This window comes from Rhinolophus sinicus, linkage group LG10 (genome assembly GCF_036562045.2).
Source record: "Rhinolophus sinicus isolate RSC01 linkage group LG10, ASM3656204v1, whole genome shotgun sequence".
In the NCBI taxonomy this organism is placed as follows: Eukaryota; Metazoa; Chordata; class Mammalia; order Chiroptera; family Rhinolophidae; genus Rhinolophus; species Rhinolophus sinicus.
In genome coordinates this window covers 51,513,092-51,538,805 of record NC_133759.1, presented here as the reverse complement: position 1 = coordinate 51,538,805, position 25,714 = coordinate 51,513,092, and the positions used below count along the sequence as shown (strand labels likewise).

The window sequence follows — 25,714 nt, the reverse complement described above, 5'->3', positions numbered from 1 at the left end:
TATGTGGGTGATCATTATACAATTTCAGTTTTATATGTAATATATGTCAAAATTTTTCATAGTAAAATGTTGTGGGGAAAGTAATGGATGTATGGCTGTCTTTGTTGAAATTTGTTTCAAAGATACAACTGGCTTGATCTAACAAAGCCATTTAGCTTCATTCAAATCTATTTGTACTGGCTAGGAAGCGATCTCATTTATTAATTGTATTTGTTCAGTGAATAACATGATAAGGTAATATGCCTTTGATTTTATAGTATAGATTAGATGGTTTTGGAATGTACTTTTTTATTGTAAAGATTTCTTTAAATGGAAAAAATGTCAACCCTATTAATAGTATCTCAGCTTCTATACAACCTAAATGTAATTTTGGATAATGAATTACAAATGTTTCTATGTTTCACAGACTAACAATAAATATTGAACCTAGTAGCAGGGCCACTAGACCAAATCATCCTGAAGAAAATTATTGTACAAAATGTTGGTGTTTTTTGTTTTTGTTTTTGCTTATTCTGAAAGGCCTTGGTCCAGCTAGAAATACCTAACATTCTAATAATGAAAGGTGGATTATCATTCATATAACACAGATACGTATTACAGCATGTTAGAGCTAGAAGGGACCTAACCTCATTTTATAGATTAGCAAGTGCCCAACATTTCTTGGCTTTTTGTTTAGAATTTGGACTACAAGCTCCTTGCCCTTTCAATTACTGTCTTCCATCATTCTCTGAGGTATTTTGCCTTTGGTTTATCTCACAGATGGTCTCAGGCTGCAGATGACCTTCAGATAGCATATGAAAATTTGACTGGTGATGTCTTAGTATCAGCAGGAGTAATAGCCTACCTTGGTGCTTTCACTTCTGGCTTTCGACAAACATGTATAGAAAATTGGAGTATGTTGTGCAAGGTAATGGTTTTATATTTCAGAATTTTCTTTCTAGAACATTCAAAGTATGTGTAGGGTATGTGGGGGGGAAAGATGATAAGGATAGAGAAGGGAAGAAATAACTGAAAATATGGGGTCTTTCTTTTTTTTGTTTCTTGTTAGATCAGTAAAATACTTTCATAGTCCAACTTTCTTTTTTTTCTTTTTCTCATATATTTTATTTTTTACTTTATTTAATTTTTTAAATTTCTCAGTTACAGTTGCATTCAATATTATATTAGTTTCAGATATACAGCATAGTAGTTAGAGATTTATATAACTTATAAAGTGATATAAAGTAAGTCTAGTGCCCACTTGAAACCATACATAGTTATTACAATATTATTGACTATATTCTCTATGCTGTACTTTATATCCACGTGAGAGTCCAACTTTGAATTCAGGTTTTTTTTCTGTTCCTTAGAGTTATTAAATAATATCTAATGACAAATGAATATTTTAGTTTTTAAAATATTTTAACCAACAAGATGAAAGAAAACATCAGATATTTGTTTATTTCTTATAGGAGAAAAAAATCCCATGTTCAGAGGAGTTCTCCCTGAGTAAGACCCTGGGTGATCCAGTAAAAATTAGAGCATGGAATATTGCTGGATTACCAACAGATGCTTTCTCCATCGATAATGGAGTGATTGTTAATAACTCCAGGCGTTGGTAAGGAACATAAAGTATATTTTTTTCAATGACTTTATTTGAAAGTTTTCAAAGTTGAAAGGATTATAGAGTAAGCACCCATAAAGCTACTACCTACTAGATCCTGAGATTAACATTTTATTTTTCTTGCTGCTGTATCAGATATTTATTCATCCCTCTATCTGTTCATCAGCTCATCCTTTTTTATGCATTTCAACATAAATTGCAGACATGGATATACATCCCCACCCAATACTTCAGCATGCATATCATTAACTAAAATTCAATGTTTGTTTGTTTTCTTTTGAGGTAAGATGTACATACAGTGAAATACACAAAATTTAAGAACACTATTCCATGAGTTCTTGAAAAAGTGTATACAAAAGTATATACTTGTGCAACCCAAACCTCTGTCAAGATACAAAACATGACTAACTCTCAGGAAGTTTAAGAAATTATTATTCCCCACTGTAGGAAATTATTATTCTGATTATTTTCCACCATAGGCTAGTTTTGTCTATTCTAGAACTTCATATAAACGAATCATATCATATAATATGTGCTCTTTTGTGCAAGGCTTGTTCCACACAACATAATGTTCCTATTTTTTGTTGCTGAATAGTATTCCATTTTATGAATATATCACTGTTTATGCATTCTCCTATTGATACCTGGGATGTTTCCAGTTTGTGGCTATTCAGTGTATTTAATTTAGGTATTTCTACCCATTTTCAACATACTATAACTTGATAATTTGTACGATTTCATGGATATCTTATTTAATTGTAATCAACAGTGTGATAACTATATAAACTTTCCAAATGGTTTTATTATTATCCTTTCATTTATATTACTTTGAAAATCTTGGAAATTACTCTCATCTGAGAAATAGTTTCCTATAAGTGGTTATTTAGTCACATTGTCATCTAATTTTAACTTCAAATTATACTACAAAGTGACAGTAATAAAAAAGGCATGGTTTTGGCAGAAAAACAGACAGACCAACGGAACGGAATTGAGAACCCCAAAATAAACGCACATATATATGGGCAAATAATTTTCAACAAAGGAGCCAAAAACATACAATAGAGAAAAGCGTCTTCAACAAATGGTGCTGGGAAAATTGGATAGCTATGGTACATGCAAAAGAATGAAACTAAACTGCTGTCACCCTATACCAAAGTTAACTCAAAATGGATCAAAGACCTAAATAAAAAACCTGAAACAATAAATTGCGTTGAAGAAGGGATAGGTACTAACTTAATGGACCTTGGGTTCAGAAAGGATTTTATGAATTTGACCTCAAAGGCAAGGGAAGTAAAGGAAAAATAAATCAATGGGACTGTATCAAATTAAAAAGCTTCTGTACAGCAAAAGAATCTGTCAACAAAACGAAGAGGCAACCAACCGAATGAGAGAAAATATTCGCCAACAAGACCTCTGATAAAGGGCTAATATCCAAAATATATAAAGAACTCATACAACTCAAAAACAAAAAAAACAACCCAGTTAAAAAATGGGCAGAGAACCTGAACAGACACCTGTCCCAAGAAGACATACAAATGGCCAACAGATATATATATGAAAAAATGCTCAACTTCATTAGCTATTAGGAAAATGCAAATCAAAACCACAGTGAGATACCACATCACACCAGTTAGAATGGCTGTTATCAACAAGAGAAGGAATAACAAGTGTTGAAGAGGCTGTGGAAGAAAAGAAACCCTCATACACTGCTGATATGAACGTAAATTGGTACAGCCACTATGGAAAACAGTGTGGAGTTTCCTCAAAAAATTAATAGAATTGTTGTATGACCCAGCAATCCCTCTTCTGGATATCTACCCCCAAAATCTGAAAATATCCGTAAAGATATGTGTAGCCCTATGCTCATTGCAGCATTATTCATGATGGCCAAGACATGGAAACAACCAAAGTGTCTTTTGATAGATGATTGGATAAAGAAGATGTGGTACATATATACAATGGAATATTGCTCAGCCAGGGAATGGAATGGGTTCTTGCCATCTGCGACAGCATGGATGGACCCAGAGGGTATTTGCTGAATGGAGTATGTCAGACGGAGAAAGACAGATGCAATGTGATTTTGCTTATATGTGGAATCTAAAGAACAAAATGAACAAACAAAACCAAAGCAAACTCATAGATACAGAAAACAATTTGATGCTTGCCAGATGGGAGGGGGGTTGGGTGTGAGTGAAAAAAGGTAAGAGATTAAGAAGTTCAAATTGGTTGTTACAAAGTAGTCATAGGAATGTAGGGTATAGCACAAGGAATATAGGCAATAATATTGCAATAACTATCAGGTCAGATTGGTACTAGATTTATTGGAGTGATAGATGGGAGGAGGGCAGGGGGACAGGGTGAAAAAGGTGTACATTAAGAAGTACAAATTGGTAGTTACAGAATAGTCATGGGGATGTAAAACAAAGCATAGGGACTATAGTCAATAATATGGTAACAACTATGTATAGTGCCAGATGAGTACTAAACTGGTCAGGGGGATCACTTTTTAAATCATATAAATGTCTAACCACAATGCTGTACACCTGAAATTAATGTAAAATAGTATTGAATGTCAACTATAGTTGAAAAATTAAAAGGGGGGGAAGGAGAAGAGGAAGAAGAGGTCCAAATTTCCAGGTAGAAAACAAGTAAGTCACGGGGATGTAATGTACAGCTGAGGGAATATAGTCAATAATATTGTGATAGTGTGGTATGGTGTCAGATAGTTGCTAGGCTTACCATGGTAATCACTTCCTTAGGTATATAAATGTTGAATAACTATGGTGTGCATCTGAAGCTAATAGAACATTGTAAGTTAGCTACATTTTAATAAAAATCTTTTTTTAAGAAAAGGTATAATGTTTTTAGCCCAAGACATTTATCTGCTTCCCCCCTTTCACACACCCCGGGGTTAAATTTTGCTTTTACTCTTGCTCTAGCTGCAATGTGTGTTTTGTTCTTACTTTTTCCAGGATTTCCAGGCAAATTATTAGCCCAGTATATGTTAATTTCTCAGCTTGGAGTTTCCTGGTCTACGTAGCTAGTGTAAAGTTGCATCCTACACCTACATGAAATGTATACTCATGGTTATAGTTTCTCAGGGGACTTTTTTCTATCTGGAATCAAAATATTTTCTTCTTGTCTCTTATGCATAGAGTTGGATATTTTTCTATCTATGATTTCACTAATCCTTTTGCAGGTTTAAGCTTAATACAGGGGTCTCAGTTTCAGCTTCTTGCCACATATGGACTCAAGGAGCCCCTAGGTTGTTAGAACTGATATCTCCCCAAGGCTAGTTGTCATTTCAGCTCGTGCACTTACTTTCCTGGAATTCAATTTTGCGTGTGTTTCTGGCACCTGTGTTTTTATGTATGTATGTATGTATGTATGTGTTATGTATGTGCATACCTCTTAAATGCATGTCACCTGTGTTTTTAAAAAATGTCATATTTTATCCACCATTACAAAGTGGCTGAAGGATCTTCAAGGTTATTTATTTAGTCAGTCATGCTGCATCAGTTTATAAGTAATCAATCCTTGTTTTGCTTGCTTGTAATTTCTAGAGGTTTGTCTATTTCTAATATTGTACAGTGGTTGAGAGCAGTGCAATCTCTGGTGTCAGGATATTTGGATTCAAGTTTTCCTCTATCACTTTCTATCTTGAGATTTTGGTAACTTACTTGACCTCTCAATGACTCAGGTACCCCATCTGTAAATGAGGATGATAATAATGCTTCCCTCATAGGAATGTTGTGAGAAAGTGCTTAATACACGATAAGTTCTCAATAAATGTTAGTTTTTTATAATTATCATCTTCAAATACCTCATTTAGTGTCTGTATCTTAAATTCTGGCTTTGCTTACTTTTTACCCATGATGAAAATACTTACTGTGCTGCTTTACTATTGTTTGTTAACACATCAGTCTAGTGACTTAACAGTAAAGCTTTGTTTTCCCCAAAATTACTACCTCTGTCAGAAGCATAGACAAATAATGCTTTTTTCTTCAGACTTCCCAAGGATCTGAAATGCAGACTAGAATTATTTGCATGCCCAAACTTGGTACACTGGAATACAAATACCGTGGCATGGTCTTATCTCTCTGATGGACACAACAACTCAATTTTCCAACTGTATTTGTAATACTATGTAAGGTTGTATTAACTAGGAGTGGGATTTCTTTCTTCTTTTTTTTTTTTAATTAAAATTTATTGGGGTGACAATGGTTAGTAAAATTACATAGGTTTCAAGTGTACCATTCTGTGATACATCATCTATATGTCACATGTGTGTTCACCACCCAGAGTCAGTTCTCCTTCCATCACCATATATTTGACCCTGTTACCCTCATCTACCATCCCCCTCCCCCTTTACCCTCTGGTAACCACTAAACTATCATCTGTATCTATGAGTTTTTGTTTCTTTATTTGTCTTGTTCCTTTGTTGCTTTCAGTTTTATATCCCACATATCACTGAAATCATATGGTTCTCGACTTTTTTCTGTGTGGCTTATTTTGCTTAGCATAATAATCACAAGATCCATTCATTTGTTGGATTTCTTTTAGAATAATAAAGAATCTCTAATTATTATATTACTGAGAACATTGATTTAGGCATTACCAAGAACACTGATTAGCATTAAAATGTTAATTTACAGAAAAGCTTACTTTTTTTTTTCTTTTTTTTCCCCTTTTATTTTTTTTAAATTTATTGGGGTGACAATTGTTAGTAAAATTACATAGATTTCAGGTGTACAATTCTGGATTACATCATCTATAAATCCCATTGTGTGTTCACCACCCAGAGTCAGTTCTCCTTCCATCACCATATATTTGATCCCCCTTACCCTCATCTCCCACCCCCCACCCCCCTTACCCTCTAGTAACCACTAAACTATTGTCTGTGTCTATGAGTTTCTGTTTCTCATTTGTTTGTCTTGTTCTTTTGTTGTTTTTGGTTTATATACCACATATCAGTGAAATCACGTGGTTCTCTGCTTTTTCTGTCTATTTCGCTCAGCATTACACTCTCAAGATCCATCCATGTTGTCATAAATGTTCCTATATCATCTTTTCTCACCGCCGAATAGTATTCCATTGTGTATATATACCACAACTTCTTTATCCATTCATCTACCAAAGGACATTTTGGTTGTTTCCATGTCTTGGCCACCATAAACAAAGCTGCAATGAACATTGGAGCACACGTGTCTTTATCTCTAAATGTTTTCAGATTCTTTGGGTAGATACCCAGGAGAGGGATTGCTGGGTCATATGGTAATTCTATTCGTAATTTTTTGAGGAACCTCCGCACTGCCTTCCATAATGGCTGCACCAGTCTGCATTCCCACCAGCAGTGTATGAGGGTTCCTTTTTCTCCACAGCCTCTCCAACACTTGTTACTATTTGTCTTGTTGATGATAGCCATTCTGACTGGGGTGAGGTGGTATCTCTTTGTGGTTTTGATTTGCATTTCTCTGATGATTAGTGGTGTTGAGCATTTTTTCATATGTCTATTTGCCATTTGTATGTCCTCTTTGGAGAAATGTCTCTTCATGTCCTCTGCCCATTTTTCAATTGGGTTGTTTGTTTTTTTGTTGTTGAGTTGCACGAGTTCCTTGTATATTCTGGATATTAGCCCCTTATCGGAGGCACTGTTTGCAAAAATCTTCTCCCGTTCAGTTGGTGGCCTCTTTATTTTGTCGATGGTTTCTTTTGCTGTGCAGAAGCTTTTAAGTTTCATATAGTCCCATTCGTTTATTTTAGCTTTGACTTCCATTGCCTTTGGAGTCAAATTCATAAAATGCTCTTTGAACCCAAGGTCTATAAGTTTAGTACCTATGTTTTCTTCTATGCAGTTTATTGTGTCAGGTCTTATGCTTAAGTCTTTGATCATTTTGAATTAACTTTGGTACATGGTGACAGATAGCAGTCCAGTTTCATTCTTTTGCACGTGGCTATCCAATTCTTCCAGCACCATTTATTGAAGAGGCTGTCTTTGCTCCATTGTATGTTTTTAGCTTCTTTGTCAAAAATTATCTGTCCATATTTATGTGGTTTTATTTCTGGGTTCTCAATTCTATTCCATTGGTCTACGTGTCTGTTTTTCTGCCAGTACCATGCTGTTTTGATTATTGTAGCCCTGTAGTACAAGCGAAAGTCAGGAAGTGTGATACCTCCATTATTGTTCTGAAAAGCTTACTTTTTGCAAGGGAAAGAACAAGTGTTTTATTTTTCCAATAATAATCATATATAAGGAAGAAAAAACATCCCTTTAAATAGGGCCTTGATGCCTCTAGTCTAATTTACTAGGCAACTTTTAAGCAGTTGTATATAAAATAACTTTCTGATTTCCAGAACACATTTCCTCTGTTTGCTGTGATAGCAAAAGCAAATTTTAACTAGTGTCTGGATCTTTTTGTGCTTTCAGTAGGACTTCAGTATAATTTGAGCTGACAAAGAAAACAACCAAGTAGCCAGTATTGGATTGTTTTGTCTTTTGGAAAGGAAAGAAAATAAAAGAACAGAGTTATCTGGGAGTAGTTGATTAAAGAGCTTATTTATTGGGAAAGGGGATTTTACCCCTTGAAAGAGAAAGAGAATGTCTGGGAAAGCCAAAGTGACGTGGGATGAAAACTCCCCTTTCTGTGCTCATATTTTTTAAAGACAATCTAATGTACTGTACTGAATACAAAAAGAACGTAGAACAGCATCAGCACTGAGGAAGAGGAAAAAACATCGTATTTTGAATATCTGAAACCATGAATCATATGTTCTTGAACATAAAGTCTTTACTATACTTACACAGAAAAAAATCCTAAATAGATCTCAAATATATACCAGAGTAAACTTGGGGACTTAGTTTATGACTCTGCTCATAACCTGAGGAAACCCATTATAGGTTAGTAGATCTGTTACTTTCAATTTTTATCAAGTAATAGAATTATTGTTCATATTATGTTAACAGATGTCATGTATTCAAATTATCTTGAAGACAATGTGTTATATTGGAAAGAGCACAGCTTACAGGTTCACAAGATCCTACTTCTGACATTGAACTGATTTTGTAACCATGGAACCTTAGACACAGTACTCCCAGAGACTAAATTTCTTCATTTCAAAAGATATTTTTTAAATAAAAATAAATAAATGAAAATAAAACTCCTTTTCACTTTTTCTCACAGGACTTTTGTGAAGATTAATCCTTATAAAGTATGTGAAACATATTGTATTTGTACAGATTGGTGGTGATATTTATTATTTAAATTGTATAATTTTAAAGAAATCTCAACATCTATTTATTCCTCTTAGAATTTTTCTTTTTATATTCTAGGCCTTTAATGATTGACCCCCAGGGTCAAGCCAATAAGTGGATCAAAAACTCTGAGAAAGAAAATCAGCTTAGTGTTATTAAGCTATCAGATTCAGACTATATGAGAACACTGGAAAACTGTATTCAGTTTGGAACTCCACTTCTATTGGAAAATGTTGGTGAAGAACTGGATCCATCTTTGGAGCCTTTACTACTTAGGCAAACTTTTAAACAAGGTAGAAGTCAATTTTATTAGTTGGTAGAACTGAAAAATGATTGGATTATCTTTGAGGCTTATCTTTGAGGCAAGAAAACCACTACATAAATTTAATAATACCGTTAATAACCCAGAACTTCTGTGCCATTGTTAATGTGTGAAAGGAAATCGGGAATGAACTTTGGTCAGATATTCTAAAATAAATACCGCGCCCTCCCTTCATTGCCTTAACCACTGTTATTTAGACTGTTGTTCAGTAGAAAACATGAAGAAGTTGAATCCAGGCTGAAATTCCTTTATCTTGTGACCATGGGCTACATAAAGTTTATTATTGTGAATAGTAATTGTTCATGTGGACCAGAGTTGACTTTAAGTTGACATTGCCCACCTTATATATTTTTTTGTTTGTTGATAAAAATTTTATCTCTGCCAAACTCTAGTACTTTTAAAAGCTTTAGTCATATGCAAATAACTTTGGAATCATGATTGAAAATTGATAGAGGAAGTAAGATCAAAACGAATCTTGATTTAGAAGGCTCCATGACAACAGGAAAAATGTCTTATTACTACCCCAGAATTAATGTTCTGCTATATAACTGCTTACTTGCCTCTGTGTTTATAACTTTTCTCACACCTGTATTCTATTTTAAGTTACTTGTAATCTGGGAAAGATCTTAACATGGGGGTGGGAGTGTCACTTTGGCTTACTTACTATGCATTTGTTTTCTGAAATACAGGTGGCATTGATTGCATCAGACTCGGTGAAGTCATTATTGAATACTCCTTTGATTTCAAGTTTTATATTACCACAAAACTGAGAAATCCACACTATATGCCAGAGTTGGCTACAAAACTGTCTTTGCTCAATTTCATGATAACTCCAGAAGGACTTGAAGATCAGTTACTAGGTATTGTTGTTGCAAAGGAGAGGTATGTATTTTCTTAAATGCTTACAAATAGCCTAGAAAGAAATATTTGTAGGCCATTAATACTTTTGTTATGTGATTATTTTGAAACCTTGTCAAATTTTATATTTTGTTATTATAGATTAAATACTTAATATAATCCTTTAAAATAGCCATTCTATAACCAGTTATAAGTCAACCATGTTTTATTGGGCCTTTAGTGTGAGTAGTAGATTCAGAGGACATGCCATAATTTCTGACTTGTATCTGATTGTTTGAGCCAAAAATGTCACCTATGTATGCTATGAACAAAATCAGGAATGTGCGCAAAGACATGTACAGGATATTAATAAGAAAATACTTAGAATAAGAATGAAAAGGTAGGATACTAAGCTATATACAGTATGGGTAATATTTTGTAAAAAAGAAAGTTAATACATGAATGGATATCCATATATACAAAAAAAAAGATTGGGAAAGAATACACCAAAATGTTAACAATAATATTCCCCTGGGGTGCCAAGATTTTGGGTAATTATTACTATTTTCTTTATAATTTATTTTTTTCATTACTAGCATTTGTTATTTTTTTACATGAGAAAGAATACAGCTGGAAGGGCTACTGGTAAAGAATTGCTTCATGAAGGAAATCTTTCATTTTTATTAAATTTATTGGGGTGACATTGGTTATTAAAATTATATAGGTTTCAAGTATATAATTCTATAATACATTATCTAAATATTGCATTGTGTGTTCACCATCCAGAGTCAATTCTCCTTCCGTCACCATATATTTCACCCCCTTTACCCTTCTCTATCAATCCCTACCCCGTTACCCTCTAGTAAGCACTAAACTGTCTATAAGTTTTTGTTTGTCTTCTTCATTTGTTGCTTTTAGTTTTGTATTCCACGTATGAGTGAAGTCATATGGTTCTCGATTTATTTTGTCTGAGTTAGTTTGCTTAGCATGATAATCTCAAGATTCATCCATGTTGTCTTAAATGGCAGTGTTTCATCTTTTCTTATTGCTGAGCAATATTCCACTATATTATATATGTATCACATCTTCTTTATCCAATCATCTATCAAAGGACAGGCACTTCGATTGTTTTCATGTCTTGGCCACCATGAATAATGCTGCAATGAACAGAGTGGTACATATATCTTTACAGATAAATGTTTTTTAGATTTGGGGGTGGATACCCAGAATAGGGATTGCTGAGTCATATGGTAATTCTATTCTTAATTTTTTTGAGGAACCTCCATACTGTTTTCCACAGTGGCTGTACCAATTTACATTCCCACCAGCAGTGTATGAGGGTTTCTTTTTCTCCACAGCCTCTCCAACACTTGTTATTACTTGTCTTGTTGATAATAGCCATTCTAACTGTCGTGAGTTGGTATCTCCTTGTGGTTTTGAATTGCATTTCCCTAATAGCTAATGAAGTTGAGCATCTTTTCATATATCCATTGGCCATTTGTATGTCTTCTTGGGAGAAGTGTCTGCAGGTCCTCTGCCCATTTTTTAATTGGATTGTTTGGTTTTTTGTTTTTGAGTTGTATGAGTTCTTGATATAGTTTGGATATTAGCCCCTGATCAGAGGTCTTGTTCATGAATATCTTCTCTCATTTGGTTGGTTGCCTCTTTGTCTTGTTGGCAGTTTCTTTTGCTGTACAGAAACTTTTTAATTTGACACAGTCCCATTGATTTATTTTTACTTTTACTTCCCTTTGCTTTTGAAGTCGAATTCATAAAATCTTTTCTGAACCCAAGGTCTATTTGGATAGGTTAGTACCTATCCTTTCTTCAATGAAATTTATTGTTTCAGGTTTTATATTTAGGTCTTTGATCCATTTTGAGTTAATTTTGGTATATAATGAAAGATAGCAGTCTAATTTCATTCTTTTGCACGAAGCTTTCCAATTTTCCCAGCACCATTTGTTGAAGAAGCTTTGTATGTTTTAGGCTCCTTTGTCATAAATTATCTGCATATATATATATATATATATATATATATATATATATATATATATATATATATATATATATATGTTTATTTCTGGGCTCTCAATTCTATTCCATTGGTCTGTGTGTTTGTTTTTCTGCCAATACCATGCTGTGTTGATTAATGTCACTTAGAGGTATAAATTGAAGTCAGGGAGTGTGATACTTCTAGCCTTGTTCTTTTTCCTCAGGATTGCTTTGGCTATTTGGGGTCTTTTGTGATGCTAAATCTGATTTTTTTTCTTCTATTTCTTCAAAGAATGCCATTGGTATTTTGATGGGGATTACATTAATCTACATATTGCTATGGGTAATATGGCCATTTTAACTATGTTGACTCTTCTAATTTATGAACACGGAATATCTTTCCATTTTTTTGTGTCTTCTTCAACTTCTTTTCAGAATGTCTTATAGTTTTCAGTGTATAGGTAGGTCCTTCACATCTTTTGTTAAGTTTATTCCTAGATATTTTATTCTTTTTGTTGCAATGGCAAAAGGAATTGTTTTTTTCATTTCTGTTTTTGAAATTTCATTGTTAGTGTATAGGTACACAATGGATTTTTGTAAACTGATTTTGTATCTTGCAACTTTACTGTATTTGTTTATTGGGTTTTTCCCTTTTGTTTTGTTTGTTTGTTTGTTTTGGTGGAGTCTTTAGGGTTTTCTCTATAAAGGATCATGTCATCTGCAAAAAGTGACAATTTGACTTCTTAATTCCCAATTTGGATGCCTTTTATTCTTTTTCTTGCCTGATTGTTCCAGCTAGGACTTCCAATACATGTTTATGTTTATGTTTAATAACAGTGATGACAGAGGATATCCCTGTTTTGTTCCTGATTTTAGAGGGAAAGCTTTCAATTTTTCACCATTAATTATGATATTACCTGAGGGTTTGTCATAGCTGAGGATATGATCTTTATTATATTGGGATATTTTCCTTCTATACCCATTTTATTATGTGCTTTAACCATAAATGGATGTTGTATCTTGTTAAATGGTTTTGCTGCGTCTATTGATATGATCATATGATTTTTATTCTTTACTTTGTTTATGTGGTATATTGCATTGATCAATTTGTGTATGTTGAACTATCCTTGTGCCCCTGGAATAAACCCCACTGGATCATGATGTATATTCTTTTTAATGCATTGTTGTACTCAATTTGCTAGTATTTTGCTTAGGATTTTTGCATCTGCATTCATCAAAGATATTGGTCCAGTTTTCTTTTTTGTGTTACCTTACCAGGTTTTGGTATCAGGGTAAAGTTGGCCTCATAAAATGAGTTAGGAAGTACTGCTTCTTCTTCAGTTTTTTTGGAAGAGTTTAAGGACAGGTATTAAATCCTCTTTGAATGTTTGGTAGAATTCCCTAGTGAAGCCATCTGGTCCTAGACTTTTGCTTTTGGGGAGATTTGGGTTATTGTTTCAATTTCCTTACTGTTGATTGGTCTGTTTAGATTTTCTAGTTCTTCATGATTCAGCCTGAGAAGTTATATATTTCTAAGAACTTGTAAGGTTATTGAATTTGGTAGCATATAGTCCTTCACAGTATTCTCGTGTGATCCTTTGCATTTCTGTGGTATTCATCATGACTTCTGTTTCATTTCTGATTTTGTTTATTTGTGTCTTTTTTCTTTTTTCCTTAGTGAGTCTATCCAGGGGTTTGTCAATTTTATTAATTTTTTAAAGAACCAGCTCTTTGTTGCATTAGGTTTTTTAATTGTCTTTTTGTTCTCTGATTTATGTAATTCTGTTCTAATTTTTATTATTTCCTTCCTTCTGCTGACTTTGGGTATCATTTGTTCTTCCTTTTCTAGCTCTTTAATATGTAATGTTTAGTTGTCTCTTGGGGATTTTTCTTATTTCTTGAGATACACCTGCAATGATATAAATTTCTCTCGTAATACTGCTTTACCACATCCCAATAATTTTGATATGATTTATTTTATTCTCATTTGTTTGTATCTTTTGATCTCTCCTTTTATTTCTTCTTTGACCCAGTCATTCTTTAATAGCATGTTGTTTAATTCCACATATTTGTGGGTTTTTCCTGCCTTTTTTGCAGTTCATCTCCAATTTCAAATCTTGTGGTTGGAGAATATGCTTGTTATGATTTCAAGCTTAAATTTGTTGAGGCTACTTTTGGTTCCCAACATATGGTCTATCCTTGACAATGTTCCATACGCACTAGAAAAGAATGTATAGTCTAGTTTTGTAGGATAAAAGGCTCTGTAAATGTCAATTATGTCCATTTGGCCAAACGTGTCATTTAAGGCTGATATTTTCTTAGTGATTTTCTATTTTGATGATCTAGTCATAGCTATCAATGGCATATTTAGGTTCCCTACTATAATTGTGTTTTTGTGAGTTTCTTCCTTTAGTTCTGTAAGTAGTTGCTTTATAAATTTTGGTGCTCCCTGATTGGGAGCATATATATTGATAAGTGTTATGTGTTCTTGTTGTATTGTCCCCTTTATCATTATGAAATGTCCATCTTTGTCTCTTGTTAACCTTTTTTATCCTGAAATCTGTTTTGTAAGATATAAGTATAGTTACATATGATTTTCTCTGGATGCTGTTTACTTGGAGTATTGTTTTCCACTCTTTCACTTTGAGTCTGTATTTGTCCTTGTAGGTGTGATGCATCTCTTGAAGGCAGCATGTGTTTGGGTTTTGTTTTTTGATCCAGTTTGCTACTCTGTGCCTTTTTATTGGTGACTTCGGTCCATTTACATTTAGGGTGATTATTGATATGTGAGGATTTCCTGTAGCCATTTTATCTTTTGTTTTCTGGTAGCTTGGTGTCTCCATTGTTTCTTTGTCTTTGTGTTTCTGTCTGTTATTTTAGTTTGGTTGTATTCTTTGATTTTTTTTCTCTCTCTGAAGGAAGTCTTTGATTTCACTTGAAACTTTATATAACATTATCAAGTAGCCTATTACATGGCATCAAATTATAAGTGAAAATATGTAGCCATGAGATACTTTTGTTACTTCCAATATTTGAATTTCACAAGAGAGAACCATGTCATAACATATTCTATAACATGGTAAATTATGTTATTTTGAAGTTTCATACAATCTTGGTAAGATGCTGATGCCAATTTGTCTTTTACTTGAAGAGGTATTTGTATGATGAGTCATCCTTTCTATGTCTGCTACTGTAGAAGAGGCGATGAAAATGAGACCGAATATGACAAAGCCAAGGAATAAATAAGAAATTTCATCCTCTGAGTTTCTTCTCCAGTTTTTATTATTACATAACTGGCTAAATCATGTGGATAAACTTAACATATTCTTAGACTTATTACAGTACATGTTGTTTCCACATTTTACACATACACAGTTAATGCTGTTTTAGTTTGAATGTCTCAAATTATTGTTTGAGTGGAAGTAATTATTTTCCTTAGGTTAGGATAAAGATATTAGTCATCTTAGTTTGTGTTACACATCTAAAAATTACTTAAATGTCTGCAGAATTGTGATATCTAATATTTAGATATGAATTTAGATAAAATGCTACAAATTTAGACTAAATGTTTCTATCTTTTTTAGACCAGAATTAGAAGAGGAAAGAAATGCTCTTATTCTTCAGTCTGCAGCTAATAAGAAACAGCTAAAAGATATAGAGAAAAAAATTTTGGAAACATTGTCATCTTCAGAAGGAAACATTTTAGAAGATGAAAGTGCAATTAAAGTCTTAGACTCTGCTAAAATTATGTCCAATGAAATAACAAAGAAACAGCAGGTGAAAAAAAGAATCCTAACAGTCTTTTGAGTCTTAAGATTCCAATTTACTCCCAGTACCTGAGGAAAGTGCTATAGAAGACTTACTGGAAAAGAAAAAGAATTCATAAAATACTAAAACATAGAAACTAATTTTAAACTCACGAAAATATCTCTTACTGTTGAATTATTCAAACCATGGTCTGATTGATATGGTATCTCTACACAGAAGAAATAAATTTAGAATGAAACTTTGAAAAAGATATTTTTTATTATTGCATAGTTCAGAGAAGCTAGTGAGGTTTATCCAAGTTTAATTGACTCTTTATCTAAAAACTTGAGCTTGAGAATTTGGCTTGCTTCTGTTCCTGGTTGGAGTTTAAGATGTATGGCGGTAACTGCTGGTTAATTGAACAGTAAGTGCTTCTAGGTACTAATACAGATATTCTTCTGACAATGCCTGGTCATTTGTTTGTCAGGGAGAGAGGTATGAGACTTGGGGGTGGCAGGTGGTGGAAGAAAGACAAGTAGTCCATAGCCAATAGTGTCTTTATTGCAAATTTGTCTATCACAGCCAAATGGTGTTTTTATATTCTATGTTTTGTAATAAGACTCATACAATGTTATAGATAGAAGCGGACTTAGCTATCAGTCATCTTTTGCATCTCATAGTTGAGAAAGCTAGGGCCAGAAAGAGTAGTTGAGGCCCAAGTTCACACAAGTAAGTGATATTATGCAATGACTTCTGTAGGCTAACTTTATTGATTTTCAGCACTTTCAGTCCTCCTTGGCCCACCCAATGAATTAAGCACATCCTAATATTAGGGTAATTTAAAAATTTTTTTTAAAAACCTAAATAGAAATTGCACTAATTACTCAGCATCCTTCTGCTGCTGCCTACACAGCCTTGGAGTAGAGGGCTTTCAAAAGATCTAGGCCCCTTCCTCTTGGGGTGGGTTGAGTTTTTCATGAAAGTGATGGTAATGACTTTCTGTTCAGTGTATGTTTTTTGCTGTTGTTGTTCTTTGTTTTTGTTAGTTTGTTTCCAATTTCAGAAGAGCCAAAAGAGTAGCAGTGTCTTAGAGTAATATCCCATGGCAGCCAGTGACTGAGATATTCTATAATGTCTCCCTTCCCAATTCCTGTCCATCAGAGCTGAACCAACTTCTTATTGTCCCCTTGCCATGTTGTTTTTTCAAAGAGGAGATAAGGATAGGAAGCATTTATCAGCTCATTTCCTATTAAGACTCAAGGAGAAAAGGAGCTATAAGTATTTATTGGTTCAAATACTTTATCTTGCAAAGAGAGATAAATTTAATAAATCATAATCTCTTTCTGATTGGGTCCCCTTCATCATTATAAACATAACTTTAAATTCATTATATAGTCTGATCCAAAATATGCTCTGTATCTGGCCCTGACTTCTATTCTACTAACCCAATGTAAAAAAAAAACACACACAAAAAAAACTGTCTTCAGAGAAAAGTTCCCCCACATAGTCTAAAACCTGCTTTTCCCATTTCCTCCAACCCATAAGAATAAACAAACACAAACAAAACTAAGAATTCGTTCCATAGGTTTCAAAGACTCCCCTTTCCCCAAAATTTTCTTAACTGAAGTTTAGTCTTTTTGAGTGCTGTAAAGTATGATATATATAAATATCACAACACAGGAAATTTTTACAAATAATGAATTGTCTTCATTTAACGTCATATATTCACAATGTTTGTTTCTTTAAAAATATCTTGTTGTTTGATTTTAGGCCATTAATAGCAATTAATGAAAAATATATTTATATTTCTCAAGCCTAATATTTCATACACAGAGCCAAGTTTAGTAAGCACTATTTATAAGTACACTGCAAATAAAGCTATGGAACCTGTCTTAAATTATTTACTGTTTAAAAATAATAGCAATATTTGCTAATTATTTTTGCTTGCTACTGCCATTAATGGCAAATGGCATTTGAGCTGAAAAATTAAGGTTTAAATAACAGGAGGTTTAAATGGGAATACTAAGATAATGCTTTCTTATATAAAGTGTCATTAATTTCCATTATTAATAACTTTTTTTTACTTACTAATAGTCAAGACTGAGGTTCAAACCTTAGGTTTAATTGTGGTTAGACTGTGTAATTTTGGGGAGAGTTGTTTGCAAGGAACAGAAACCCATTCAAATTAGCCCAAATAAAAAAGTTAGTTTCCCCAATCATAGGAAGTACATACAAGCCTCAGGAATAAATGGAAAGCTTAATAAATTAAGTTTCTATGCTCTTTGTCTCTCCGCCTCTTTCTACATTTGTGTGGCCCTTCTCACTACTCCATCTGAAGACTAATTTCTTCTGTAAAAATTTTGCATCTGTTTCTTCCTGCATTTATTTTGCACATGGAAACCAACTCTGGTCCCCATTACCTTTTAGCATTAATGCCCAGTACCATCTGACTTCAGTTTCTGAGGCTCTTAAAGGGTGGGAAGTTGGAGGTAAAATTGATTAGCTTATCTTGGGCCTGGTTCTATCCCTATCATTGGATTGAATCAGCTATGAACAGAATCATTCACTATAAACATTACTACACAGACACACTCATTCAGCGAGTCTCTGGCTAGCGTTTCCAAAGAAGGGAGAGTGGGTTAGAAAAGTGCTCTACACATTTTTCGTGTAGAATATTAACCTATCAGATTGAGTTGTCAGTTGAAGAGCTGTTATCTCAGAGAAATTTTTTCTTTTGGGGTTGAATGTCTATACTCCTATTAAATCTGGAAAAGTTAAACATTTCAGAAACTAGTTGAAAAAAAGTATTCTTAATGTATAAAACCATCAGCCAACAAATATTTTTGAATACCCACTTTGCCAGACTTTGTGCTGGGTCCTGGTACACATGTTGACATCTTAAACATACACACATGCACACTTGCTGTCTCTATTTCACCCTCTCCCTCTCTGTCTCTGACCTATTAAAGTAAAAGAAGGTGAGTGACTATAGTACACACATGTCAGATTCAGGCAAAGAATAAACAATGATTGACAGTGCTGTTACTACTCAAATAAGAGAGAAATTGCTGGTGAGTAATCACACCTTTAATCTGTAAAGCTATTTTTCTTTCTTTTTTCCTTTCTCCTTTCCACCCTCTGGTCTTACTCTCCCCTCCTTCAGTAGTTCTTTCCTTTCTTCTTTTCTCTTTCTTCCTTCTTCCCTCCCTCCCTCCACCTCCCTCTCTTTTGTTCTTTCTTCCTTTCTTTTTAGCTTTTAGCATAGTAAAGCCCTTTCTTGTAAACTATATTTCCATAATTTTGTCATTGAGTTAGGTGGGTATTTTTTTAAGTATAAATTTCATTATATGAAAAATATATAATTAAAACATATTTTCTATTTCTTAATCTTGATTTTTCTCTTTTTCTAGATTGCAGAAAAAACAGAACTCAAAATAGCAGAATCTCGAGAAGGCTATCGACCCATTGCTAAACATTCATCAGTATTATTTTTCAGCATTGCAGACCTGGCTAACATTGATCCAATGTACCAGTACTCTCTCACCTGGTTTGTGAACCTTTATATCAACTCTATTCATGACAGGTAAATTTTCTCTAGCTTCATTCATCCTCCCTCGGTTGGATTTTTATCACCCTTCCTTTAAAGAAAAATTTTTTTTACCTATATAATATATAATATTCATATATAATATATAATATTCATTATAGAATATTTAAAAATACTCAAATGAGAAAGAAAGATAGAAAGAAAGAAAGAGAGAAAGAAAAAAAGAAAGAAAAAGAAAACTTTCCTGTTTTAAGTTTTGTTTCACTCCTACTCAAGATTTACACATAAGAGGGATTAGCTTTAGTCCTTTTTTCTTCTCTCCTAAATATTTCTTTTTTTTAATTAAAGTTTATTGGGATGACAATTTTTAGTAAAGTTACATAGATTTCAGGTGTACAATTCTGTAAAACATCATCTATATATCACAGTGTGTGTTCACCACCCAGAGTCAGTTCTCCTTCCATCACCATATATTTGATCCCTTTTACCCTCATCTACCACCCCCCTACCCTCTGGTAACCACTAAACTATTGTCTGTGTCTATGAGTTTTTGTTTTTTCATTTGTTTGTCTTGTTCCTTTGTTTCCAATTTTATATACCACACATCAGTGAAATCATATGGTTCTTGACTTTTACTGTCTGACTTATTTCCCTCAGCATAATAATCTCAAGATCCATCCATGTTGTTGCAAATGGCACTATTTTATCTTTTCTTATGGCAGAATAGCATTCCATTGTGTATATATACCACAAATTCTTCATCTAATTATGAATCGAAGGACACTCCTAAATATTTCAATAAGGCACATGACATCTTTGCTGGCAACTCCAATATTTCTTTCTTCGTCCTTGTGGTCTGTGAAAAGCTGCAGTCCCACATTTTACTCATTTGCAAGATATTTTCACTTTAATCAATTAATGAAGGTACACAGATTTTGGAGTCAGGTTGGAGTAAAGGATTAAATCTCAGTTCTGCCATATGCTACCTGAATGAATATAGGCAAGTCAGTTAACCTTTCTGTAATTGCCTCAATTTTTTTAATCTATAAAACAGGAATAATAATAGTACCTACATTTTAGAGTTGTTATGAGAGTTTTAAAAAGTTAATATTTGTAAAGCATTTATAGCATATCTGGTATTTAGTAACTACTGTACTTGTTAAACAGGATAGAACATTATTTGAGCCTGCCGTGTGTGTTCTACCTGGGTTCTTGGTAGAACAATCTCCTGAGTGATTGAAATCCCTAAGCTTTCTCGATTGGAAATTGGAATTGGAATTTATACAATCCACACAATGGAAGATATTCAAGTTGAAGAATGGACATACATGTCAATAACAAGTGTCATTGAGGGTGTAGAGTCATCAGAACCTTTATACACTGCTGGTGGGATTGTAAAATAGTGTTGTCACTTTGCAAACATTTTAGAAGTTCCCCAAGATATTAAACATAGATTTGTCATACGATCCAGATTCCAACAAATCCAGCAACTCTTGGGTGTATACTGAAGAGAATTTAATGCATATATCCACTCAGAAATTTATAGTCTTTTTGTTTTTAGCCACAAAGAAACTGTATTCAAAAGTTACTTGGGGGGCCGGCCCGGTGGCTCAGGTGGTTAGAGCTCCATGCTCCTAACTCCGAAGGCTGCCGGTTCGATTCCCACATGGGCCAGTGGGCTCTCAACCACAAGGTTGTCCGTTCAACTCCTGGAGTCCCACAAGAGATGGTGGGCTCCACCCCCTGCAACTAAGATTGAACATGGCACCTTGAGCTGAGCTGCCTCCCGGATGGCTCAGTTGGTTGGAGCACAGGCTCTCAACCACAAGGTTGCCAGTTCAATTCCTCCAGTCCCACAAGGGATGGTGGGCAGCACCCCCTGCAACTAGCAACGGCGACTGGACCTGGAGCTGAGGTGCACCCTCCACAACTAAGATTGAAAGGACAACAACTTGACTTGGAAAAAAGGCCTGGAAGTACACACTATTCCCCAATAAAGTCCTGTTCCCCTTCCCTAATAAAATCTTTAAGAAAACAAAAATTTACTTGGGTTAGTTTTTCCCCCTCTTCAGTATGGTGATGTCATTCATATGAAATACAGTTAGGCTCATTTGTTTATATTTTATTTTACAGTTTTCCCCCTCCTTCTTGTTGATTTTAATTTTGTTATGTTTTTTAGCACACAAATTAATTTGACTCCAAAAGTAAATCCTGTACAAAAATGGCTGCTTAGAGAAGTGTCACTACCTCCTACCTTTCCAATCTATTCCCATGGACCCAAGTATTTTTTAAATTAAACTTTTAATTTTGAGATAAATGTAGATTCACACGCAACTATAAAAAATACTACAGTGATCCTGTGTACACTTTACCCAGTTTTCCCAATGGCAACGTGGAAAATCTATAGTACATATCACAACCAGGATATTGAAGTTGATACAGTTAAGATACCTGACACTTCTCTCACAACAAGGATCCCCATTGCCGTTTTATAGCTACACCCACTTGCCGCCCATTCCCACTCTCTCCTTAATGCTTGGCAACCACTAATCTGTTCTCCATTTCTATAATTTTGTCATTTCAAGAATGTTATGTAAATGGAATCATACAGTATGTAACTTTTGGGGGTTGGCTTTCTTTACCCAATCTAATTCTTTGCGCATTCACTCAGGTTGTTGCATGTGTCAATGGTTGCCTCTTTTTATCGTGAGAAGTATTTCCTGATAGTGTTTAATCATTCACCTGTTGAAGGATATCTGGGTCATTTCCAGTTTTGAGATATTACAAATAAAACTGCTGTAAGCATGAACTTTTCGAGAATGGATACATCATCTTATATAGCCATAAGTATTACTGAAAAAAAACTGAACTAAAAAAAAGAAAGCAATATATGCTTATTGCAAAAATTTTGAACACATAAGAGTACAAAGAAGAAAATAAATATCAGTTATAACCCCACCCAGAAGTAACCACTTTTGCCTATATGTTTTCTGACTTTTCATATATTTCTTTAAGTATATAGATCTTGATCTAGATTTTAGGCTTCTTTGGGGCATGTAAATGTTTCATAATTCTTTGTCTTATACAGTTCCCTCCCCAGCATAGATCTTTATACTACTGGAGGTTCAAATGTGTTTTTAAATTAATTGATTGTTTTCATTTTGGAGTAAAATACGAAATTTAGAATTTTGAAAATAGAAAAATGATGTAAACCATATTTCATTTTCTCATTGAATTATACCGTTTTTTACATACAGATTTACTAGAAGTTGCACACACACATGCACACACACACACAAATTGTACAGGGAGGTCCCATGTATCCTTCACCTTGTTTCTCCAATGGTAACATCTTGTGTAACTATAATACATATTACAACCAGGAAATTCACAGTGGTATAATCCAGAGAGCTTATTCAGATTTCACCAGTTTTATATACTTCCATTTGTGTGTGTGTGTGTGTGTGTGTGTGTGTGTGTGTAGCTTCACATTTTTTAACAGTTGATAGGTACTTTGATGAAGTAAAAACAGCTAATATGTTAATTCATATGTTACCTATTTTATCTTAGTATTTTTAAACTCAATGTTTTCCTTTTTTTAACCTTTTAGTAACAAATCCAAAATCTTGGAGAAGCGACTACGATATTTAAATGACCACTTCACTTACAACTTATATTGTAATATATGCCGATCACTATTTGAGAAGGACAAGCTGTTGTTTTCCTTTTTATTATGTACCAACCTTCTGCTGTAAGTTACTTGCTTTTTCTTAATTTATTTATTTTTAAAAACCTGCCTGGAAAATCGAGTCAATAAAGATGGCTGCTCCGCTTAATTCATGAGTTTACTTGTACATTTCTCTACAATAGTATCGGTGTTTTAATGTTTATTTGATTTTTAAAATTTAGATCACACAGAAAAGTTTAAAATATTCATGTGCAGTTCAGTAAATTCTTATAGAGCAAAAATCTGTGTAACTACCACCCAAGTCAAGAAATACAGCCTTTTCAGATTGGCTTCTTTCACTTAATAATATACATTGAAGGTCTTCCCATGTCTTTTTGTGGCCTCATAGCTCGTTTCTTTTTAGTTCAACAAAGATTCAACTCTAGTTGGCAAAACTCACATCTCCAGTCCTGTGCAAGCTCTGGTAGCTATTCAGTTTACAGCTCTCCAAACATTATTTGCCAGGCCTCCTGGAGTTTTACCGTATTCACAGATGACTTAGAATTTAGCAATAAAATCAAGAGAGAATACCTATGCAGGTTTCTAGAGCTGCTTTTTCATGTATTGTCCTCCTCTCTGGTACTCTGCCCACAAATTTCAGCCACCTCAGCCCTTTGGAACTCTGATCTCTGCCTCTTCAACTCAGTGATACTGCCAAACTCTGATTTTGATGGCCTCCCTGTTTTGTGATCTGGAACACACCTTCAGTCAGATGGTTAGAGCTACCACAGGGATCACTTATTCATCTCCCTTTTTTCAGGGACCACAGTTCTGTACTGGCTGTTGTATAATTTCCAAAACAGTTGCTTTATTTATTTTTATCCAGTTTTCTAATTGTTTATAGCAGTAGGAGGAGTCAGTCCTAATTATTTTATTCAAACTATGGATGCAAAAATTGACTGTATTCAATTTTAACATCGACAATTTACAACAATCCTTATTTTGGGAATACAGGGCAAAGAAAGAGGTTGACTACCAGGAACTTAGGTTTCTTTTAACTGGAGGAGTGAGTCTGAAGAGTGCTGAGGCAAATCCTGATCCTACTTGGCTACAAGATAAAAGCTGGGAGGAAATTTGTCATGCTAGTGAATTCCCTGCCTTCAAAGGACTCAGGTAATTGTTTAAACTTGATGATTTAGCATTGGACAGTGATGGGTAATTTTGTAATCTAGTGATTTTTAAATGGTTCTATAGCTGTCTTGATTTAACTCATTGCTGAACAATCTCTTTTTAAATTTTTTCCCAATGGAAGGATAACTAATAAGCTTTTTTCCACTAGGACGCATTTTTGTGAACATATAAATGAATGGCGGGAAATCTATGACAGTAAAGAGCCGCACAATGCTAAATTTCCAGAACCAATGGATCAGAGCCTAAACGAACTACAAAAAATGATAATTCTTCGGTGTTTGAGACCTGATAAGGTAAAAGACAAATATGTTCTATTTGGAACCAGATGATTTGCCACGTATGAAGTACTAAGTTTATAGTTATTGTTGTTTGGTTCTTTAACCCTTATTTCAGATGCTCAAAAGGATTCATTGAGCTCCTTGGATCTATAGGTTTACAGTTTTTCTCAACTTTGCAAAATTTTGGCTATTATTTTCTCAAATATTTTTTGCCATCCTACCAATGATTCCAATTAAATATACATTAGACTGCTTGATATTATACCATAAGTGACTGATACTTTGTTAATTATTTTTAAACTTTTTGTATCACTGTGCTTCAGTTTGGGTAGTTTCTATTGCTGTTTTTAAGATTGCTGATATCTTCTTTTGTACCATCTAATCTGGTGTTAATCCCATCCAATTAATTTTTTGTTTCAGCTATTATATATTTCATCTCTACAAAGTTCATCTGGTGTTTTTTCTTAGTTTTGAGAACAAAACAACATAGTGATTAGACATTTATGTAGTTCACAAAGTGATAACCCCAATAAGTCTATTACCCATCTGACATTGTACATAGTTATTATAATATTATTGACTATATTCTCTATGCTGTACTTTATATCCCCATGACTATTTTATTACAGTTGACACCCAGTATTATTTTATGTTAGTTTCAGGTGTACATCTTATTGGTTAGACATTTATGTAATTTATAAAGTGATCCCCCTGATAAGTTTAGTACCCATCTGACACTATACAAAGTTTTACAATATTATTGACTGTGTTCTCCATGAGGATGTGTACTTTACATCCCCATGACTATTTTGTAACTACTAATTTGTACTTGTTAATCCCTTCATCTTTTCCACCCAGTTTCCAACCCCCCTCCCATCTAATAACCATCAGTTTTTTCTCTGTATCTATGAGTCCATTTCTGTTTTGTTTGTTCAATTATTTTGTTCTTTAGATTCCACATACAAATGAAATCATAGGTAGTTGTCTTTCTCAGTCTGACTTATTTTACTTAGCATAATACCCTGTAGGTCCATCCATGTTGTCACAAGTGGTAAGATTTCATTCTTTCTTATGGCAGAGTAATATTCCATTGCATATATATGTGCCGTAAGTTCTTTATCCAATTATCTATTGATGGACATTTCACATGTTTTTATATCTTAGCTATTGTAATAGTGCTGCAGTGAACACAGGGGTGCGTACACCTTTTCGAATTACTGTTTTGGATTTCTTTGGATAAATACCCAGAAGTGGGATTGGTGGGTCATAAGGTAGTTC

General features: G+C 33.9%; 1 protein-coding gene across 1 annotated transcript in view; it reads left to right on the top strand.

The window, feature by feature from the left end:
• Positions 1-25,714, top strand: part of DNAH12 (dynein axonemal heavy chain 12) — a 195,435-nt gene that overhangs the window by 140,066 nt on the left and 29,655 nt on the right. Inside the window, exons 54-62 of the mRNA XM_074313144.1 lie at positions 760-907; positions 1,452-1,597; positions 8,934-9,148; positions 9,867-10,059; positions 15,591-15,783; positions 19,164-19,336; positions 22,911-23,051; positions 23,982-24,140; positions 24,307-24,451. Coding sequence (XP_074169245.1) covers positions 760-907; positions 1,452-1,597; positions 8,934-9,148; positions 9,867-10,059; positions 15,591-15,783; positions 19,164-19,336; positions 22,911-23,051; positions 23,982-24,140; positions 24,307-24,451 — 1,513 coding nt within the window. The remainder of the gene's footprint in view (positions 1-759; positions 908-1,451; positions 1,598-8,933; positions 9,149-9,866; positions 10,060-15,590; positions 15,784-19,163; positions 19,337-22,910; positions 23,052-23,981; positions 24,141-24,306; positions 24,452-25,714) is intronic.